Here is a 22,063-nt window from a genome sequence, read left to right on the forward strand (position 1 = left end):
TTCGATATAAAAATTTTCATATTAACAACGCAACTTCGAAGCCATGTGACGTAAACTGAAATAAAATGGACGCAACTTCGAAATCACAAAAATTTTCAAAATACCCAACTTCGAAACGATGCAGACCGAAGCGACGATAACCGGGGTCTTAGTATATTTGATTTTCTCATAATGAAATCCGGGGGCTCGTAATTCATTTCTGAGCTATGGTTTCTTCGACAAAGATTCTTGAAATGAACCGTAGAACAAGAATCGCGATGAGCCTTTGTACCTACCTTATGTCATCAATATATATACAAATTAAATGGTCCATGTAATGGCATCATGTGAGAACGGCTGGAGCGATTTGGATGATTTATTTTTATTCGATTCGAAATTTTCAGGAGATGGTTTGTAAAGAAAAAAAATTCAGAAATTCCGGGTAAAACTCTGAAATTTTTTTTTTTGAGTCCAGTCAACTGTAATAAAAAAGCTCCCTAAAGTATGCAGTACAAATTTAGATTTTTTAATTGCAAATAAATAAGAACAGGCAGGTGTATGTGGGTTAGAGAAACTTGAAGATCTAACATTAGTAAATGCTACCGGGCGAAGCCGGTGCGGTCAATTAGTAGCATTTATAACGGCAGTAGAATTTTTAAAAATAGTACATTTTAGAAGAATAGAAAATGAAGATAACATAGTAGAATTCAAAAAAGACACAATTTTACAATATTTATTGCTTATATAAAGACCACTTTTCACCACTTACACACTAGAATTTTAAGGATGGGATGGACAATTCAATTAACCCCGGGACGTCTACGACTCAGAAGTTCTTTCTTTTACTTTCTTTTAGCTCATTATTACTCTGAGTTACCTTTTCAAAATAGAAATATATTGATTCTTTGTATGACATGTCGCAATTGTCTAATAAATATCAGCTAATAAATAAGTCATTATTAAGTAAAATCCGTGACTTTTTTTTATTTCCGATCGGAGATTGAAAATGCAAGAGATTGTGAAAGTCATAGGCTGGTCCGATCTGCATAAAATTTGACGTGGGAGTAGCCAGGTAGTATTCGAATTCAAGTTATTACCCTACAAATGTCCCAGGGGCCCATTTGTTCAATATTTTTGAAATACGGAGTATTAAATAGGCATATTTTTGAATCTAATTGAGTTATTGTCTTGAAATTTGTTTATAGGACATGTTTTCGTAAAGATAACTTACAGAAAAACATAAAATTGTTATATGTTCTTAAAGAAAGTTTTTTTTTAATACAAAAGAGTTAAAATATACTATTTTTTGAATTTGAAAAATTGAAAATCGTTTATTTTTTTATCCATAATTTGTTATTGCTCTGAAATCGTTCATATATTATTGGTAATTTAGTTGTCTAACTAACAAACAAAATTGTAGTCAATGCGGTCCTGCGCTTTCCAAAAATATAAAAATCGTTGAAATTGGATGGAAAATAAAAAAATAGCACAAATTTTTCGAAAGTATTCTACTTTATAGGGAACATTTTAATAACTTAAGCTCGAATACTTCCTGGCACGTCAGATTTATTTCCAAAAAAAATGATTCTGCCTCACTGTGCATGGCTCTGTGGTTTTAATTTTGAATGAGCACTGAAGTATGGGAAAGCTTTTCGCCGCGTTTGCTCACAATCAACTACAAACGCAAGGGTGCACTTTCCATGGCAAACTTCTTAGTCCGTTTTTTTCCAAAAAAAACGTTAGGCAAAGTGTAATGAGCTCAAAGAAGACTACATACGTTGAAAAATAAAACGATTTTTTGCCCAAAAACTAGTGTTTCATTAAAAAAGTCATTGATTCATTGGTATTATTAATTATAGTTAAGAATTATGTAAATTACTTGTCAATTACCAATATAAGCAGACAATATAATTTGGATGGATTTTTTTATTTCATTTATGTTATTACTAGCTGACCCAACAGACGTTGTCCTGTCCAAGTTAATAAAAAAGCTTGTTTTCGATTTGTGAGAAGCGGTTTGAAAATGATAAAAATAGTTAAAAAGAAAAAAAACCTAATGGCATAGAACATAGAATAAAATATAGACAAAGAACCCAAGTTTGTTGTCAAAAACCTAAGTCTTGAAACAACAGAAGACATGTGAATCAATGTACATATTTTGAGTTTCTTTTTTTGATTAAACGCTTATTGGCCAAGTTATTAGCGAATGTAGATATTTTGAGTTTTTATATAAAAAATCGATTTTTGTTCAGAAATATGATTACAGATCGAGTTACGAACATTTAAAAACAAATTAGCCAAATAGCCGTTTTCCGATTTTAGATAAATCGAAAAAAGTGGTCTAAATCGGTCAGGCCGTTCTCAACTGAATATATTAGGTGGCGGATTTTTTCTCGAATGTCTTTATACCATGTAGACTAATTATTTATCAGAATCTCACATTTTGCTTGTTAGGGCATATTTTTGCATATTTGATTGATAATGCATATTTTGTTATATTTGTCTTCAAAGTGCATATTAATAAGCATTTTTTTCACAATTTTTAATACAAATATAATATTTTGCAGTCCAAAAGATTCGTGCTAATGATCTGATTTTCTGTGAATCACTATTTTTTTTATTTTGTAGCACAGTGTATTTATATCTGAAATATCTGTCAAGTCAAAATATTTATTACAAGAGATGATCGATAACTACTGAAATCACGGATTATTATTTATTAGTTTTAGTTATTGCGAAAACGTGCCTTAGTGAAACAAATACTTATTCACCCTATTTAAATGAATAACTATTATTTGTCACAAAAACTTAACTTAAAAAATTTAGCTTCAAACATTTATAAGTGAAACGTGCTTATAAAGGAATTTATATTAAGTTTAGGTATACATTTATGGCTAATATGAGTAAAAGTAGAGACTTCTAAAATATAATTGGAAATAGTAGCGGAAATCACTCTTCGTTGCAAACTACCCTGCAAACCTAGGATAGGTGCTAAATTTTGTTGTTGTGGTATTGCATAATAAAGCACTTATCCTAGATTTGCAACAAATGCAAAGTTTGCTGGAGTAGTTCTGGAGGTGTCAGCAGGCTTTAACCCTTCCAGCCACAATTTTATATGTATAAGTTTAAGATCTAAACAATTAAATTTTTACTTTAAGGTTAGTTTATTATTAAAAAATAAGAAAAAATAAAGCAAAACATAAAAAACCACCCCATTCCAAGGTTTTTGTGGAATGAGGTGGTTAGTTTATTAACCACCGTGGCATTAATAGTAATAAATTTGTTTGAAACCTAATAATTTGTGCTAAATTTTCTGACCAAACAAACGAATTATCAAAGTAGCACTGAATTCGATGAATAATAAACACTCAGTGCATTTTTATTAAATGCTTGAAAGTCTCTTAGAAAAACTGCAGTTTACAATATTTTCAAATTAATTTATTTATCTAAGCAGAGCACCCTGATGGTAAAGTTTTGCAAAAAAACATAAACGATGACTTAAAAATATGTAGAATGAATAGATGCCAATAAACTATGTTCATAAGACCATGGTTAGTAAAGTGACCACTAAACCACAAAGAGTTAAATGAATACAGATTTCCTGGTGGCATGAATGCACATTTCTTATGAACTTTTCCATTTCTATAATATAATACGCCATTACAACATTCATAACTTAGTTTTTTCTTGTATTTAAATCCCCCTTTTTATACTTTTCACTGCAAAACAATCTATTGAACAGAGGCGACCTTTTCAATCATTAATAATTTTACTATTATTGTTCACTCGTTTTAGTAATTCTGTCATTGCAGTGATAAATATGTTAGATAATAACCAGACAAAAAGGCCAATCAATATATTATACAAATAAATCACTAAATTGTCATTAATTAAAATGTGTCATTTGAATGATAACAATGGAGATAGAGATAATTTTATCGTTTTTTGGTTACAAACAATTAAGTATTTTTTGCATAAAAACCCAAACCTGAGATAAACATATTGAAGCAAATTAAATAAATAAATAATATAAATGGTTTTCGAGACAACAAAAGTTTTGAAATAATAATTATCCAAAAGTTTGAAAACAAAACCAAATTTTAATTCGCCATTTTCAACCATATTATTGTTATAATTTGTTGTCATGGAAAAGAGATCACGAATGACCTCTTATATTCAATATAATATTCAGGGTTATATAATCATTAAAAGAAAAACGTAATTAACATTAAAATTTGCCGCTTTCTTTAAACCTTAATATTTAATATTCTGCTTAAAATAATTAAAAAACAAATAATATTTTTTCCTACTATAGCTAATTTAAATATATTTGGAAATTCATCCTTTTTATCTCAGAATCCAATCAATTTCAATAATGACATTTTTTTTTTCTTTTTAAAAAATATTCTTCTCATAATTAATTGGTGCTACATAGACATTTTTACTTCATACTCGTGTGTAAAAGTTTAAGGTATTTTGTTATTTGGATTTTTGTTTTGTAACAATAAATAACAACACGCAATCGGATAATAAAATATACAAAACTTAAACATTTGTAATTTAAATTACTATTTATAAATACCAGTACCAATTTAAATGACAAACATGCACTTGCACGCACACAATGCCTGAGTTCTATTTCTTTTTTTTTGCGAAAAAAATTAGCAAATAATTTAATATAACAATAACTGTAATTTCAAAGGTATGGCAACTATTAAAATATAGATTAAGCTGTTATAATAAAAAATAAGTTTTATATCCTGGTGTGTAGTAAATGTAAATAGTTATATGTTTGTTAAAGCATTTGTAACAATTGAAATTTTAATAGTCCGTCGGTGTGTTGGAATTAACTTTCCGTAGCCCCTAAATAACTTACAAACATGATTGATGCACCAATATATCGGGAATTCTCCCGGCTCGGTTGTTGTTTAAAATCGAGAAAATCGACTCACAAATGGCTGAGATGTAAAGAAAAAAAAACCGGGAAAACCTAGATTTTTGATTTATATCTGGTCATAAATATAGACAATATGGATATCTAATGATAGATATTGAAAGTCCATTGCAACGATGAACATAAGGCTATAGTTAGTTGGACACATTGAAGGGTCAAAATCAAAAATTTTTTTTTGTCAAATTTTGCTTCACTAATAGATTAAAAAAAAATTTAATTTAAAAAAAAACAAGTAAGAGTGCTATATTCGGCTGTGAATCTTATATACCCTTCACCTAATTATACTTCAAAATGCAAATTTTAAATATTTTTAGGTAAACAAATTTTTTTTTCACAAAGTAGTTTTTTTAATATTTTGGGAAATTTTATTTTTTGAATTTTTATTTTTTTTTAAATTTAAATTAAATTTTTTTTTTAAATTTAAAAAATTTTTTTTTGTTTATTTAATTTTTTTTTTGGTGAAAAAAAAATTCCGGTTAAAAAATATTTTTGCCGATTTTACCCATTGTAGGTCCAAATTACTGTGATCTGGAACGATTTGCTGATTTTAAATAGGAAACTTCTCGAAAGCATGTCTGACAGAATTATTGAAGATATGGATCCCGAATATATCTGGGGTCTTCAAAAAATTGATTTCAACAGATAGACGGACAGACAGACGGACATGGCTTAATTGACTCCGCTCCACAATATATATACTTTATAGGGTCGGAAAATTATATTGTGGAAATTACAAACGGAATGACAAACTTATATATACCCTTCTCACAAAGATGAAGGGTATAAAAATTGGAACAAAATTAAAAAAAAAAATTTAATAATTTTGAAAAAAAAAATTAATTTTGTTTACTTAAAAATATTTTAAATTTGTATTTTATTAAAGTACTAGTACTACCCCAGCTTCGCCCGGTAGCATTTACTAGTTAGTTCGTCAAGTTTCTCCAACCCTGCCTGTTCTTATTTATTTGCAAATAAAATATCTAAATTTGTACTGCATACCTTAGGGGCTTTTCTATTAGAGTTGACTGGACTCAAAAAAGCCGGTTTTAGCAGTAATTTTATAAAATCAGCCAAATCGCTCCAGCCATTCTCACGACATTACATACATGGACCATTTCATGTTTATATATATAGATAATTAGGTAAGGGGATAGCCCAAAAAAAAATGTTGTTGGGGCTCAAGCATAATTTGAAAGCTTAGGGTAAAGTAGTTTTGAGATTTTTTTCAGATTTTTCGGAAGAGGTTTAGAGGTCGCTCAAGTCAAGTTTTTGCCAAAAATCGGGTTTCTCGGCCTTTTTTTGAGTTTTCAACATTTTAAATTATGTTTGAGCACCCATGAAAATAAAAAAAAACTTTTTTTGGGACACACTAGTATATAGAACTCTCTTACTTGTTGATTGCCAAATGTGTTCATACAATATGTTATCAATTCGAGTGTAATAGCCAAATACGCTTAAACTGTACTATGAGTCATATGCAATCTGTACAAAAATAAACAAACTTCTAAAAATAGTCTACACCACCATAGTGGGGAGGGAATATTGGGTTAGTACAGACATTTAGTCATCCAACTTAAAGTATACCAATCTGCCCAGGATCACTTTTTTTGTCGATTAAGAGATGTCCATCCGTCCATGTAAAATTTGGCACAATCTTTTTTATTACCCTAAGGACGAAGCCTATTAAATTTGGTTAGAATCGTTCGATTATTACTTCTGGACCCAAAACAACTGCCCTCGCTAAAAATATTTATGCTTCCATAAATATCTCAGTTATCCAAACCAAATTCAGCACAAATTGTTTTTATATTAACCGAACTCGCACTATCTAATTTTGTGGCGATCGGTTCATAATTAGTCATATCTCCCATATAATGCCAATTTCCGAAAATCACTTTAACTAAATCTCTTAAAAATGTTGGTAACCAAACTAAATTCAACACAAACAAGTTTCGTATATGGCGATCTGTCCATAATTATTCATAGCTGCCATATAAATTAAAAAGAAAACTGTTTATAATCCTGTTCTCGGTGTAGGGTATCGTATGTTCGGGTTTCACCAATTATACTTTCATAATAGTTTTTCTGGAAAATTCTCTATATTAATTCCAGCTCCGTCAAATCCAATAATGCTCTAAATTGTAAAAGTAAAACCATTTTTTTAAAGTTTATAGAACATAAAAGTATAATTATATTCATTACGGAATCTTTAGGGAAATGAAGTACTTATATTGTAGTATATAGGTATGCTAAAGGGTATTTAAAAGTTATTATTATCCTAAGTGTCATTAATTGCAATAGTTATTAAAAATAAATTGTTTCTAGTTTATATATAGAGTAATAAGAGTAAAGGGGAAACCCGCCATAGGAGATTAAAGTGTAATCATTATTAAACGCATGATTTATTGACACTTAAATACATGTACTTTCTAACTTATATATCTTACATATGCTAACATATAAACATCCATACATACCTACATACATCTGTATATTTATATAATTGTATGTTGTCTAACGTTGCAATAGTGTTAACACGGCATCGCCTAGAAGCACACCCACTTTCCTTCAGCCAATGTGTTTTTATTAAATGACACTCGATTGCACATGTGGAGTGCACTTGCAGCTATTTCAAATACAAGTAAAGAAAATATACTAAAAAATAACTACAAGAAATTGCAATAAAACTGGGAAGACTATTCAAGTTCAATGTAAATAATAACATATGACACGAGTATCCTTCTTAATACAATTACAATATAGTAGTTTTGCTCATACCAGCAGCAGACAGCCATCCTTACTTTCGTTCTACACATGTGATTTTCTTAAACATACATAAGCTAGAGGGATAAAAGCGACAAACGAAATGGGTCATGTTAAATAAAACTAGAGGAAAACTTATGAACTTATCCAGCACGTTTAAAGCTCACATAGTCATGGTATCAGTATGTATCAAACACTAGAAAATATATACTAAGTATTCATATCTATCATCCCTGCAGTTCTAGGAGACTGTCGCGAACTAGTGAATTTACCTATCATTTTGGGTGACAACTAGTTAAATAACTAGTTATTTATTATACTGTAAATAGCTATTTATACTAGTTATTTTAACACGTACATGTCCTAATCGGGGAGTCCATTGACCCTATTTAACTGGTTATTTAGAGACACTTAAGTGACAATTGACTTCATGCAAGATTACCAGGGATCTATAAAGTAACCATTTGACATCTCTCTGCACTAAAAAGAGCACATACTTGTCAAATGACCCAAAATATATCAATTTAAGTCAGCCAACTGTATATAGGCGATACATTGGCTACTTGCCTAACTGCTGGGTTTCGTTTACCTTCTTATTACAAAAAAGAAACGTTAAAAGTGATTATACTCTAGATTACTTAGAGACACTTAAGTGACAATTGACTTACCTGGGATCAATTGAGATTACCTGGGATCTATAAAGTAACCATTTGATTTCTCTCGTCACTACGAAGAGTACAGACAATTACTGACTATAAGGGACACATTGACTACTTGCCTAACTGCTGGGATCTGTTTCCTTTGTTATTACAAAATAAACATTTAAAGTGGCTACACTCTAGATTACTTAGAGACACTTAAGTGACAATTGGCTTCATGCTAGATTACTTGGGATATATAAAGTAACCATTTGACTTCTCTCGGCACTACAAAGAGTACAGACAATTACTGACTAAAAGGGATACATTGACTACTTGCCTAACTGCATGGGATCCGTTTCCCTTCATATTACAAAATAAACACTTAAAGTCATTACATTCTAGATTACTTAGAGACACTTAATTGACAATTGACTCCAAGCTAGATTCCATGGGATGTATAAAGTAACCAATTGATTTATCTCGGCACTACAAAGAGCACATACATGTCAAATGACCTAAAATATATAAATTAAAGTCAGCCAAGTGATCAGACATTAGTGACAATTACTATATGGGATGCATTGAGTACTTGCTTAACTGCTGGGCTGTTTGCCTTTTTAATAATGCTTTCAAATACTCTGCTGTACATACAAATACATTTTCAAGTATGTATCTCATGTTTACCAAGTGCTCGTAAAATGAAAACAAAAAAAGCAATACTGAAATGATGCAGAGCTTTGAATTAATTAATTAATGAGCTTAGTTCACTTAAATCTTAATTCGGAATTAAAAATGTCAGCTATTCATTCCATAAATCCATTCCCAACATCTAAATCTTTAGCTTCATTCAAAGGTTTTTATTTAAATAGAATTCACTCATCATTGAATTAATTGTTTAAAGTCTTTTTGTAATAGATTTGAATTGAAGAAACATTTAATCATTCAATACAATTTTAAAGCTATTTTGTAATGTATTTGAATTCAAGAAAATTTAAATGATTTAATAAAGAATTAGTCTTATAAAGGATGAATTCCTAAAGGAATGTATTCATTGCATTTGAAGTAGGAATTAAGCCTATGAATTAATTCATAATGAATTCATTAACGGAATGGTTAAGAAATAAAATTTCTTTTGATTTCGAAAATGGAATTAAGAATTAATTATTTCGAATCTTTTAAATGATGGTGTAGCTTAGTAGAACAGTTAGAGAATATATTCGTATATTTGTATTGGTTTTAATTCATTTGATTTTTATACCCTACACCACCATAGTGGGGAGGGTATAATGCGTTTGTGCAGATGTGTGTAACGCCCAAAAATATTAGTCTAACACCCACCTTAAAGAAAACCGATCGACTTAGAATCACTTTCTGAGTCGATTAAACGATGTCCGTCTGGCTGGCTGTCCATGTAAACCTTGTGCGCAGAGTACAGGTCGCAATTTTGAAGATATTTCTATAAAATTTGGTACATATAATTTTTTCGGCACAAGGACGAAGCCTTTTGAAACTGGCTGAAATCGGTATATTATTTCACATAGACCCCATATAAATGTCCTCTCGAAATTGGATATTATCGGTCATAAATGTTTAATTTATATACATATGTATCTACACAAATTTCGCTCCAAATAAGTTTTATATATACAAAATTCATGTCACCAAATTTTGTTACGATCCGTCCATAATTAGTCATAGCTCCCATATAGACCCGCTTCCGAAAATCACTTTAACGTGCTTAAATCACTTAAAAATGTTGGTATATACACAAAATTCAACATAAATAACTTTCATATAGACATAAATCAAACGACCTAATTTTATGGTGATCGGTCCATAATTGGTCATCGCTCCCATATAAGGCCCACTTCCGAAAATCACTCACGAATATAAATTATTGATATTTTAAAAGAAAAATATTTTTACTTATATCGAGTCATAACAGCTTTATAAATGGTTTTCATACAAAATATTTCGACTCAATTTTCTTACGACATCGCGGAACTGGGAGTTACACTTTTCAAATTAAATCAATTTCACTACATTTATGTATTTTTGTAATTAATTTCTTTCATTATTATTAAATTCATTCCTTTTAATCACTGTTCATTTATTGTAACAAATTATAAACAGTTGGTTTAACTAATCTACTCATCTAGCATCATTAGCACTTAAATTAATGTAGTTGAAAAATTATAAGTACCTACATAATTTGTAATATTTATAAATAAATATTTATCTAATCACTTTTTTTTCCTCTATTCTCTTACCACAGGCTTCTCTCTACGCCCGCTTCACCTGCATGAAGACTCGATAATGTTGATCTCGTATCCGGGTGAATTGTTTATGCGTGTCCTCAAATTAATGATTTTACCGCTGGTCATCTCAAGTCTTATTGCCGGCTCGGCCAGTCTGAATGCCCGCATGAATGGCAAAATTGCTTTGAGAACGTTGGTGTATTTTGCCAGCACATCATTGTTGAATGCTGCATTGGGCATAGCATTGGTCATGCTTATACATCCTGGTGACCCGGATTTACATAATACTACAGATCGTTCCACGGATAAAAGGGCTGTGAATTTATTGGATAGTTTATTGGATTTGGGAAGGTGAGTGTGAGAAAGTGTTGTAATGATATAAGGTAAATTATGGTATCATTAACAATTTTGTGCTATAAATTATGTTAAAAGTTTAGGTCTTTACTAAAAATGTGTAAACACAATGACAGGGTGATTCTAATATGTTAATCTTATCTATAGTTAGTAGAGACATACATCTTAATTACCAAAAGGCATTGCCAACTTTAATAAATCAGCTTTCAATTTCCATAACCTAACAAAAGTCCATTTTGTTATATTTGGCAATATTCCATAGTTTCATCAAGATTTGTAATATGGAAATCGGTTGATACTTTAGTGACTTTGATTTTTTGTTTGTTTCATGCATGAATGCGGTTAGTTTTTCTATGGGATATGAGGAGAAGAGTGTCCAGCAGACAATTAAATTTAAAAGTTGTCTTTTCCAAAACAAAATTTCAATATATTTTCAGGGTTTAAGAATTATACCAATAATTGGCAAGGCCCCTATGGAAAATTTATGTCATAGATGACAACTATATAGGTAACAAAAACCTAAGTCTGTTGTCAAAAACCTAATTCATATATAATAAGGGAGTAATTTTGTTTAATTTTTTTTCATTGACATTTCTCCTTCCGTTCTATATATTTATTCTATGGTTTAAGTTGTATTAAGAGCTAAGGAATTTGTAAGTTTTCGTGGTTGTTGTAAAAAGAACTCAGGGAGCTTTTATTTTAGGTGTTTTCTTAAATTTATTTGAATAAAATTTTGAGAGAATTTAAGAATTATAGAATTTTGAAGATTTTTCCTCCTTATACTGCAGCTATGTAAAAAAAAGTTTTTCGACACCAGCAGAATAATTCGAATTTACAAGTGAAATTAAAAAGGCTGATAGGTTAGATTTAATTACCAGCCGTTAGAAGTAGCGTAGTTGGGTTTAAACATAGGTCCCACAGGTCCATCATTTGGATTCTACCTAAATAAAGTATTGTTGACCAAACATTATTCCTCTTACCCCCAGTAACACGAAGTCTGGTTATGTTTTAACTAATAGTTATACTGACAGTTTTCATACAAAAATAATTTTAACCGACTGTATAACTATTGGTTAAGGCTTAACCAGACTTCGTGTTAATGGGGGTTAAGCTCACAAATGCCAGAGAAGTTGACTGAGTTGTCTGTTCTTTTTCTTTGTCGTTGCAACTACATTTTTTATCTCCATGTTAGTTGGCTCTTTCTTCCTAGTAGGTTGTGTTAGGTTTATTTCGCAGCTGCCCGATGTATAGCATAGTTGGATCCAAAAATATGTACCATTGTGATATTTGTACTTATCATATCATTCGTCCTTTGATTCGTGTCCTCAAACCATCCTATTGTTTGATTTAAATTGTGGATTCTACCCAATTCCGCCCTAGAGAGACAAACTTTATCAATTAGTATATGTTGGCCTAAATCTCCTTATCTCTATTCCCTAAATGTCGGTCAATGACAGATAATCAATTGTCTGCTTTTCTCATTCGTCTCATCTGAAAACTTCTAAGGAAGTTTTTATAAAGAAGTCGCTGCATTTCAGCGTATGCACAACTAATAATAAAAACTATGGAGTTCCAGTTGCAATCTAAGCAGATTTAACACAATTGCACCCTCTACATATTCATTTTAGGCCAGAGTTTTATGGTCTCTTTTTAAATGGGCACTTTCTTCCATCTTTCCATCTGCAATTTCCATTAACATTGTCATGTTGTGGAAACCATAAAAGGGTAGCCGACAGTTTGAAGTTTTTCGATATTATATGGCGATCTTAAATGTGGAGGAATATCCACCCGATAGTTCGTGATAAAGAATTTTACATATGATCTTGATGCGTCAGTAAAAATTAGCATGACATTTTCCGGAAGGTGGAAGCCATTGTCATAGTCTTATCTACATATCTTAAAACTTTAATCGAAAACTGCATCAGTTATTGCTTAGTCAACAAGAAGAACCAAATAGACTATTATCAAGGATTAGTCTGACATTTGAAATTGTCGGATATTAAAGGATTTTCTCTCACCTGTGGGCACATAAAAAAGCTGATAAGTAAAAGATGAAACGACCTATACTGGACAGGACTGCCTTGTTGCCTTTATCAAATAAGATCACAGGATCATGTGTTTGCTATCATTAAGAGTTTCTGAATTGGCAATAATCTCATATTTTCTTGAAGCTCAAACGGATCAAAGTTCTAAGCAATTCGGATTAGTATTTTATTTCCAAAAGTTTTTGTTCTAGGAAGAACTCATATCATTTCAATTTACATTTAGAAAATTGATACAGAATGACCAATGTGTATTGTGATGCAGTTTTTGTTTCTATCTGGGATATGCTTAGTCTGTCCAGGTTCTTCAAAGGTTTGCTTCCTTTGAAATCTTATTTACCACAGATCTGTCTTGTATCTTTGGGATATGTTTGTTAATGGGTCAAGCTTCTGATCGAGGATTCGTCAAGATAAACTAGCTAGCTAATGAGTATAATCCGACGAGATAAATACTTCGGCTCTCGGTCTGCTAACTAGGGTATTAGTACGAAGTAAGAATTATGGCCTCGTCTAAAAAATAAAAATCTAAGTATAAGTAGATCTGGACTTCGATTCTTGTTCATGTTTTTCATAGATATCTTATATTAAAATGAACATAAACTATTTGGGAATTATTATTAATTATGTTAAGTTGATAGATCGACTTTTGTAACTACACGTTACAGTATTTAAAATATCTGTGTTACTATGCAAGAAATGCTTAATGCAGACCATTGAAAATTAAACTAAATTGGTTGCTATAGTGAACTATTTCATATTATACTAATTTTATGGCGCATTAAACTAAATTTAAAAAAATACTTTAATTCCTTTACTAAAATTTATTTTAAAACCATTCAAATATTTTAATATTTTCTCCCTTTCCAGAAACGTCTTTCCGGATAACTTATTCCAAGCCTCATTTCAACAAGCGCACACTGTTTATCTGCCTAAACCTTCAATAGTCCATACATTTAATGAAACTGTCAATGATACCGCTCTAATTGGCAGCAGTGCCGGTGGTGGTGGCGGTAGTGGTGATGGTATCGATGACACTACAGACGATGTGGATGGCGAAGAACCACAACTGATACGTGTTATCCAGTATCGCAGCGGCACCAATACCCTGGGCATTGTATTCTTTTGTTTAGTTTTTGGCACATTCCTTGGCACTATTGGTCAAAAAGGACAAGTAGTGGTCGATTTTTTTGCAGCCATCTTTGAAGTTGTCATGAAAATGGTGACCTGCGTCATGTGGCTGACACCGGTGGGCATCAGTTCGGTGATAGCGGGCAAAATATTGAGTGTTAACGATCTACATTTGGTGATGGCCCAATTGATGTGGTTCATACTAACGGTGGCGGTCGGTGTCGTCTTGTATCAGTTGGTCATCATGCAGGCCATTTACTATGTTATCGTGCGTCGCAATCCCTTCAAATTCTATGCAGGATTAATACAAGCCATGCTAACTGCATTTGCGACAGCTTCAACGTAAGCCATATTATATTTTATCTCTCTCTATATATGATCTCTCAATCTCTTATACTATAAATATTTGAAAAGAAATAGTTACAAGGTTGCATCGTTAATTTCAATCCTAGCGATGCCTCCTACTAATTCGTTTATTTCATTTTGACAAAAAAAAAAATATCATTTTATCTTAAATCTAAAAACAAAAACAAAAAAACACTGTTCATTTGCTACAAATATTTCTTTCCTTCTTTTTGGTTTTTACTTTTATATGTATTTATGCAACATTTTGATTTGATTCCGATTTTTTTTTCTAAAAATTTTCACAAAACAACCTAAAACAAACTACCAAATTAAACCTGTGAAAATTGTTTAACAATATTCCCAACCTAAAACTTAAAAAATCCAAAAAAATATTACTAAAAAAAACAAAACACAAATCAACTAATTGTAACAAAAAACTATAAAAAAATTTTAACATTAAAAACTAATGACTTGACTGTGATTCAAAATGACTGATTGACATCTTAATATACAACAAACAACAACAACAATCTGTGATACTTCAATATCGGGTGATAATACAATTTATTAAATGATCAACCAACAACCATCCATCCCATCCAATAAAATCCACTCATATACTCGTATGTATGTTTGGATGTATGAACGTACAGTGCTGCTGCACTTCCTGTAACATTCCGTTGCATGAATGATAAGTTACGTGTGGATCAACGTATAACACGTTTCGTTTTACCCATTGGCTGTAATGTCAATATGGATGGTACTGCTCTATTCATCTCAATTGCTTCGATATTTATTGCTCAAATGAGTGGCATGACTTTGGGTTTTGGTGAACTTGTCACGGTACTCTTGACATCGACAGCTGCTTCCATGAGTTCGGCCAGCGTTCCCAGTGCTGCTTTGGTTTTATTGTTGGTGGTTTTGACAGCTATCGATGCACCGGTTCAGGATGTTACACTACTATTTGCCGTTGATTGGTTTGTGTAAGTATTAATTTGCTGTTGATTTTGTATTTTTGTCTATCTATACATTTTATTATGATTTGAGTTTGATTTTAAAGCATGAGGGGGTGTTAAAAAATTATTTTTTTTGTTTGCAATTGCTAATTTTATTGCTTTAGATGCTTTTGATCTAAGATCATCCAGAGACACTTAGCTCGTCCCACCAATTATGTGAGATCAACAACATTACATCAGGACAAAGGTCAAATATTTGAGCAATATAAATGTACTTTTGGAATTGACAAGGCTCACAATATAAATAGTTACCTTCCGATTGTCATATCTCTGTTATACGAAGCATTTCGTAGAATAAACTGGTATTAAAGCAACATTTTTAGAACAGAAAAAACTGTTATACAAACCATTTTCTATAGATTAATCTGTAATACACAAATTGTTCTCCAGAAGAAACTGTTATACATAATATTTTCTATAGAATAAACTGCTACACACTAAATTTTCGACAGATAAAACTGTTATACACAAAATTGTGTACAATAAAAAAACTTTCTATAGAAAAAACCGTATGCTAAAAATTTTTCAATAAAAAAATATTTTTTTTTTTATAAAATTTGGTTACAAATTTTTTATAGAAAAAAACCTGATGCATTAAACACATTCAAGACAACAGGCTACACGAATACACGAACACAAATTCTGCTGGTTACAGTTGTAGTCGTGCGGCAGCTACTGAATTTTTTTAAAGACGACAGCTACAAAGTAAACAGCTGATTTATAATTCAGTGGTGCCACTTTAATAAAAAAATAACCGTACAAAATTCCAAAGTAATTAAGATTGAAATAATTATTTTGAGTAAAAATATATATATGGTTATAATTAATTATGTACCTGTTATTAATTTATTTCAATATGATTATCAGAAACTTCTCTTAATTAAGTAAAAAAATATATTTCTTTAAGTACTAATTTGATTTAAATTTTTTTATTATATTAGCAACACTATTTCTGTTTTGTAGTTGACAAAAATAGAAATTAGCCTAATTCGGCTACATCGGCATGAGTAGTCGTGTGGCCGTGTGGCTGTGATCTCGTTAAAATAATCGTCTCCATATAAACGTGTGCATTTTATTTTTGACTGATTGAAGTTGGTAGCCTGCTGTCTTGAATGTGTTTAATGCATGATATGCAATATTTTTTCTTTATAGGAAAACTGTTATATAAATAATTTTCAATGAACAAAATTTTTATACAAAAAATGTTCTAATGAAAAACTGCTATGCAAGGAATTTGCTGCAGAAAACAAACAATTTTCTATAGAAAAAACTGTTATACTCAAATTTTTCGTTATAGATGAAACTGTTATATAACTTTTTTCTATAGAAAACCTGTTATACAAACAATTTTCAAATAACAAACTGTCATGCAATCAATTTGCTAGAGAAAAACTGTTATACAAACAATTTTTTATAGAAAAAACTGTTATACATAAAATTTTCTATGGAAAAAACTGTTATACACAAAATTTTCTATAGAAGAAACTGTTATACAGAAAATAATATAAAAAAATGGTTAAAAATACAATTTTCTATAGATTCAACTTTTACACAACAAATTCTCTAAAGAAAAAACTGTTACACACAAAATTTGTTACAGAGAAAGAAGCATTCTAAATTTATGGGAATATGTTTTAGAGTTTAAAATTTTTTAGGAAAGTACTAGTAAAGAAGTGAACCGGTTTATTTAGAATGGAATGAAAATGAGCCTGTCCTTTCCGAAGCGTGTGAAAACAAAAACTGTTCAACAATTGAACTAATTCGTTTAGAATAACATGAATACTGAAGTATTTCATTTAGAATACCATGAACGCTGGACTAGAACATTTAAAATATTATAAAAAACTAATCAGTTCATTCCGAATAGCATGAAAAATTTAGGAAAGTGAACCGGTTTCTCAGAAAAATTAACCTGTCTTTTCCGAAAAGTATGAGAACAGAAACTGTTCATTAAGAATAACCTAATAACTGAACTAGTTCCACTAGAATAGCATGAAAACTGAAGTAGTTCATTTAGAATAAAATGAAAAATGAAGCGGTCCATTCAAAATATCATGGAAATTTATCGATTCATTTAGAATAAAATAAATGCAATTATTTTTAAATCAAGCGGAAAACATATAACTTTATTAGACTCCTGACCGTTTTAGCTTTTGTTTTATTTTTTTAAAAATTTTTTCCATCAGCATTTCTCTTCATACAATTTTTTCCCCAAAATTTTTTTTTTCACAAAAATTGTTTTCAATATTCTGCAATATTCGAATTTGCTTTTATTTGATTGTCATGTTCTGGATTCTACTTTCGCGTATGCATCGATATTTTCATGTGTAAATATGACGGTTGCACGATTTAAGGGCTTGATTTTGAATTTCATAATCTATAACGGAAAGAAAGTTTAATCGGTACATTTCGAATAGGAGGAAAAGTAAACCGATTAATATCTAGTTCTAGGGGTAAACAGTTTTGCAAATCCGAAATAAGACCGTACATTATATAGGATTTTGCTTGATCTACGTTTGAGTAACTAGACATCGAATCTATCATAGCATCCCACTAAACGACCAAAAGGCTCTTCAAGGAAAAGACATAAGCTTTCTTTTGAGAAAAAAGGCTCATTTTGAAAAAAAATCAAAAAAGTGTTTGATTTTGGAAATCAAATCGAAACCCTCATATATCGTCTCCTTAATAAAACAATAGTGTATAATTTTTTTACCATTTCAAAATAATTGAGTTTAAAATTTTTGTGTTAGTAGACATCTAGAACAAAAGTAATATTTCAATTGATCTTTTGACCCACTTTGTGGAAGTAGAATTTCACCAAATTTTGACCATATATAGAATCAGTTATGCAATATAAAAATAATAGTGTATATATTTGGAATCGTTGTAGATAGCGGAGTCGATATAGTGATGTCCGTCTGTATTTAGAAATCAACTTTCAGTAGACCCCAAAGAACTATAACATATACTGACTAATTCACCCAGTTTGGTTGCTATTTGAAATCAAGAAAATCTGCTTATAAATGGCTGACATATAAGGAAAACCGATTTTTAAGTTATTTTGTATCTATATTTAGATTACTTAGTCATAAATATAGATAATATGGATATCTAATGATAGACATTTCAAAGATATTAAGTCAGACCTACAATGGGTCAAATTTTAGGCCGAATTTTTATTCACAAAAAAAATGTTTGTACCAAAATTTGTTTCACTAATAAATCCAAAATTTGTTCCACTAAATATTACAAAAATTTTTTAAAAAGTTAAAAAAAAAATTTTGAAAAAAATTAAAAAAAAAATTTGAAAAAATTAAAACACAACTTTTAATATGGTTTACTTAAAAACATTTAAAATGTTTATTTTTAAGCATAATTTAGTGAAGTATATAAAATTTGGCACAGCCGAATATAGCTCTCTTACTTGTTATACCCTAGGGTATATATAAGTTTGTCATTCCGTGTGTAATAGAAATGTAAAAGAAATATTCATCTGAGACCCAACAAAGTATATATTTTCTTGATCCTTATGAAATTCTAAGTCGAATGAGCCATGTCCGTCTGTCTGTCCGTCTGTGTAAAACACGCTCACGTCCAAAATACACAAACAAAATTGGTAGACTTGCAAAAAATGTGTTTATTGTTGTCCTAAGCAGTTTGGTATTGAAAATCAGCAAAATCGGTTCAGTAGAACCAGAGCTATGAAACAAAATGTGAGACAATCTAAAAAAAAATTGACAATTTTCACATTTTTTGTTTATTTGTGTAAATATATTGCAGATAATACCATAAAACTTTACACGCGTTATTTTTGTAATAAAAGGACTAACTCTGGTGAAAATTATAAGAATCGGTTCATGATTTCTCCTAGCCCCCATACAAATTTCTTCCCGAAATATGGTTCTATGGTCTATAAATGCCTTCAGAATTGCAGTATCCATACAAAATTCAGCAAAAATAAGTTTCGTGCTAAAAGAAATAACAACACAAAATTTTTTGTGGATCGGCCCATATTTGACCGTAGCCCCCATATAAAGTTCACTTCCGAAAATCACTTAAACTAGCATAAATATCGCTATTATGTTGAAATTTGTCATAAATAATCCCCATATATACCAAAATCGCTATACCTAATTCTATGATGATCGGCCTATAATTGGTTATAGCTCCCATATATATCAACCTAAAAAATATGTAAGCAGGTGGAGGTAAGATTCGGCAAAGCCGAATATACCGTTCTAACTTGTTTTATTTGCGTTCGGCATGACCTTCATATATCGAGCACAATGTTGGAAAATTTAAGTTTTGTTGGATAACAAAATAATATTCAAATAGTAATTTTTACATTTCAAAATTTAGCCTTTAATTATTTTCATATTAGTTTAATTTGACTTGTCTATAGAAATATTAAATTTAACCGGCCAACCGGTTTTATCATCTTTGTAAACTCGACCGGTTTCGGTTTTCTTTAACTTTTCGGTTTTTTGAGAAACCGGTTTTTGTAAGACGGTTAACCGATTTTAATGAAATATATTTTCAAAAGCTCATTTAAACATATTTTTGAAAAACATTGATACCATTTTTAAAAATATTGTTTTATTTTATAGAAAATTTAGCATATGACAATATTTCATAAAAGGTATAAAGTAATTGCATAAAAATAGAGCCATAAAAATTTAAAAAATTTTCATATTGAATACAAATTTAATATAAACCGGTTAACCGGATTTTTTGAAGACAAACACCGAAACCTGTTAACCGGTTTTTTAAATTTACCGGTTTTTTGGACACTCTAGTAAGATCGTATAGACTTTTTATCCTTGATCGAGCATATTTGATGAGCACGTTAAATGTTATAGAACTCAACATACAGCCGAGTATTATTTTAAACGACTTTTTAGGGACGTCTAAGTTTATGGTCAATATCTATATTATAATAGTGGTTATAGACCATTCGAGGACACTTTAATCCTTTTTTAAAATTTATTTCCTAATTTATAATATATTTCTCTCCTTTTAGCGATCGCATACGCACTACGAATAACATGTTGGGGGATTGCTACACAGCTGCCGTAGTTGAGGAGTTATCACGCAAAGAATTAATGGCTCTCGATGCTGCTGTACTCTATCAGGTAATAAATGAAGTGATTTTTAAAGTTTTACAAAAACCAAAAAAAAAAAACTCTGAGTTAAAACAAAGAGCAAAAGAAGGTGAAGTATATTTTATGAAATAAAAAGAAATTGAAAATAAATATTGAACAGAAATAACATTCTGTTATTCACTAAACTCGTATACCGCTTACAGATAAACGATTAAAGCTAGAGGCGCCTTAGAATCAACAGTATTTCTAATTATTATTATTAATAATCTGTAATCCCCTGGGAAATGTTTAATTAACTAATAACGATTTTTGTTTGTATTTTTTTTTTCGCATTTGACATTTTTCGTTTGGGTGAGGAACAGGAAATTCCCATTAGTACACCAAATGGTCATGTCAGTTTAGAAGGACAAACTGAATTGGATAGTAATTGTACTATACCGGATGCTGTTATCGTTGATATGAATGTGGTTATTAACAAAGTGCATCAGCAACAGCAACAGCAGCAACATCATCACAATGGTCATGCAAATAATAAAATTTAAAAGCGATACAATTTTAAGAAGATGGCAGAAATATTAGAAGCAGAAAAAAAGAAAATTAACAATATTTTGTATTAAGGCAAAACTAATAATTAATATTTTAACATGAAAAGAAAAGAAAAGATAATAACTAATTACACATTATAAGTATTAAGATTTAGTAAAGATGGTAGTGTTCCAATGAAAAATAATTCAAATACAATATTTAAACTGTCAATTTCTAAATAATCAAACACAACACACACCCACAAACATAAAAAATTCCGCCATTTAATTCGAAAACAATAAAATGCATTATTATACAATATTAAGAGATTATTGGCTTGTTGGAAAAAAGACTTGAACAATTTTTATTCCCATATCCTTTTCTAACAAAAAAATTGTAAAAAAAATAAACAAATTCTTAAAGCCAGACTGTTATTTTAACCAAAAAACAAACAAATATTAAACAATATTCCAAAATTAAAATAGATTTATAAAAACAATTTTATTAAATTATATCAATAACCCACCAAAATCTATACTTATACTAAAACTTTAAAAAATTATTAAAAAAAGAACTCCGTTTTGAATCAAAAAAATAAAAAAAACCCAAAAATTTTAACACTTTTTATATTTTAAGTGAAATTTGTGATGTTTTAACTACAACAATTTAGATACCAAACACTCTAACTCTGCAAATATTTTTCAAATAACTATAACTTACACTCTATCACTTTCTTTTATTTAATTCTATTCAAACTAATTTATTTTATAAGTCTTAATTATGTTTCTCAAATGTACTAAAAATAAAATTGTAAAAAGTTTAATTTTCCTTATTAATATTTTTATGTATAAATTTTTATTTCATTTTATACATAAGTTAAACAAAAATGTTTTTTTTTACATAAAATACCACAAACCAAAAACAAAATATAAAAACAATCTTTTAAAGGGGTTGTA

At 30.0% G+C, this 22,063-nt stretch overlaps 1 protein-coding gene across 2 annotated transcripts in view; it reads left to right on the forward strand.

Annotated features, from left to right (window-relative positions):
• Eaat2 (Excitatory amino acid transporter 2) overlaps positions 1-21,707 on the forward strand; it is a 53,540-nt gene extending 31,833 nt beyond the window's left edge. The window contains exons 4-8 of one of the 2 annotated variants that reach the window (XM_065501673.1): positions 10,613-10,946; positions 13,859-14,461; positions 15,118-15,447; positions 20,501-20,612; positions 20,945-21,707. In XM_065501673.1, the coding sequence (XP_065357745.1) occupies positions 10,613-10,946; positions 13,859-14,461; positions 15,118-15,447; positions 20,501-20,612; positions 20,945-21,124 (1,559 nt within the window). In that variant the 3' untranslated portion in view covers positions 21,125-21,707. The remainder of the gene's footprint in view (positions 1-10,612; positions 10,947-13,858; positions 14,462-15,117; positions 15,448-20,500; positions 20,613-20,944) is intronic. The other variant, XM_065501672.1, reaches the window with a different exon arrangement.
• Positions 21,708-22,063: the final 356 nt, after the last annotated feature.

The sequence above is a fragment of the Calliphora vicina genome, chromosome 2 (genome assembly GCF_958450345.1).
Source record: "Calliphora vicina chromosome 2, idCalVici1.1, whole genome shotgun sequence".
In the NCBI taxonomy this organism is placed as follows: Eukaryota; Metazoa; Arthropoda; class Insecta; order Diptera; family Calliphoridae; genus Calliphora; species Calliphora vicina.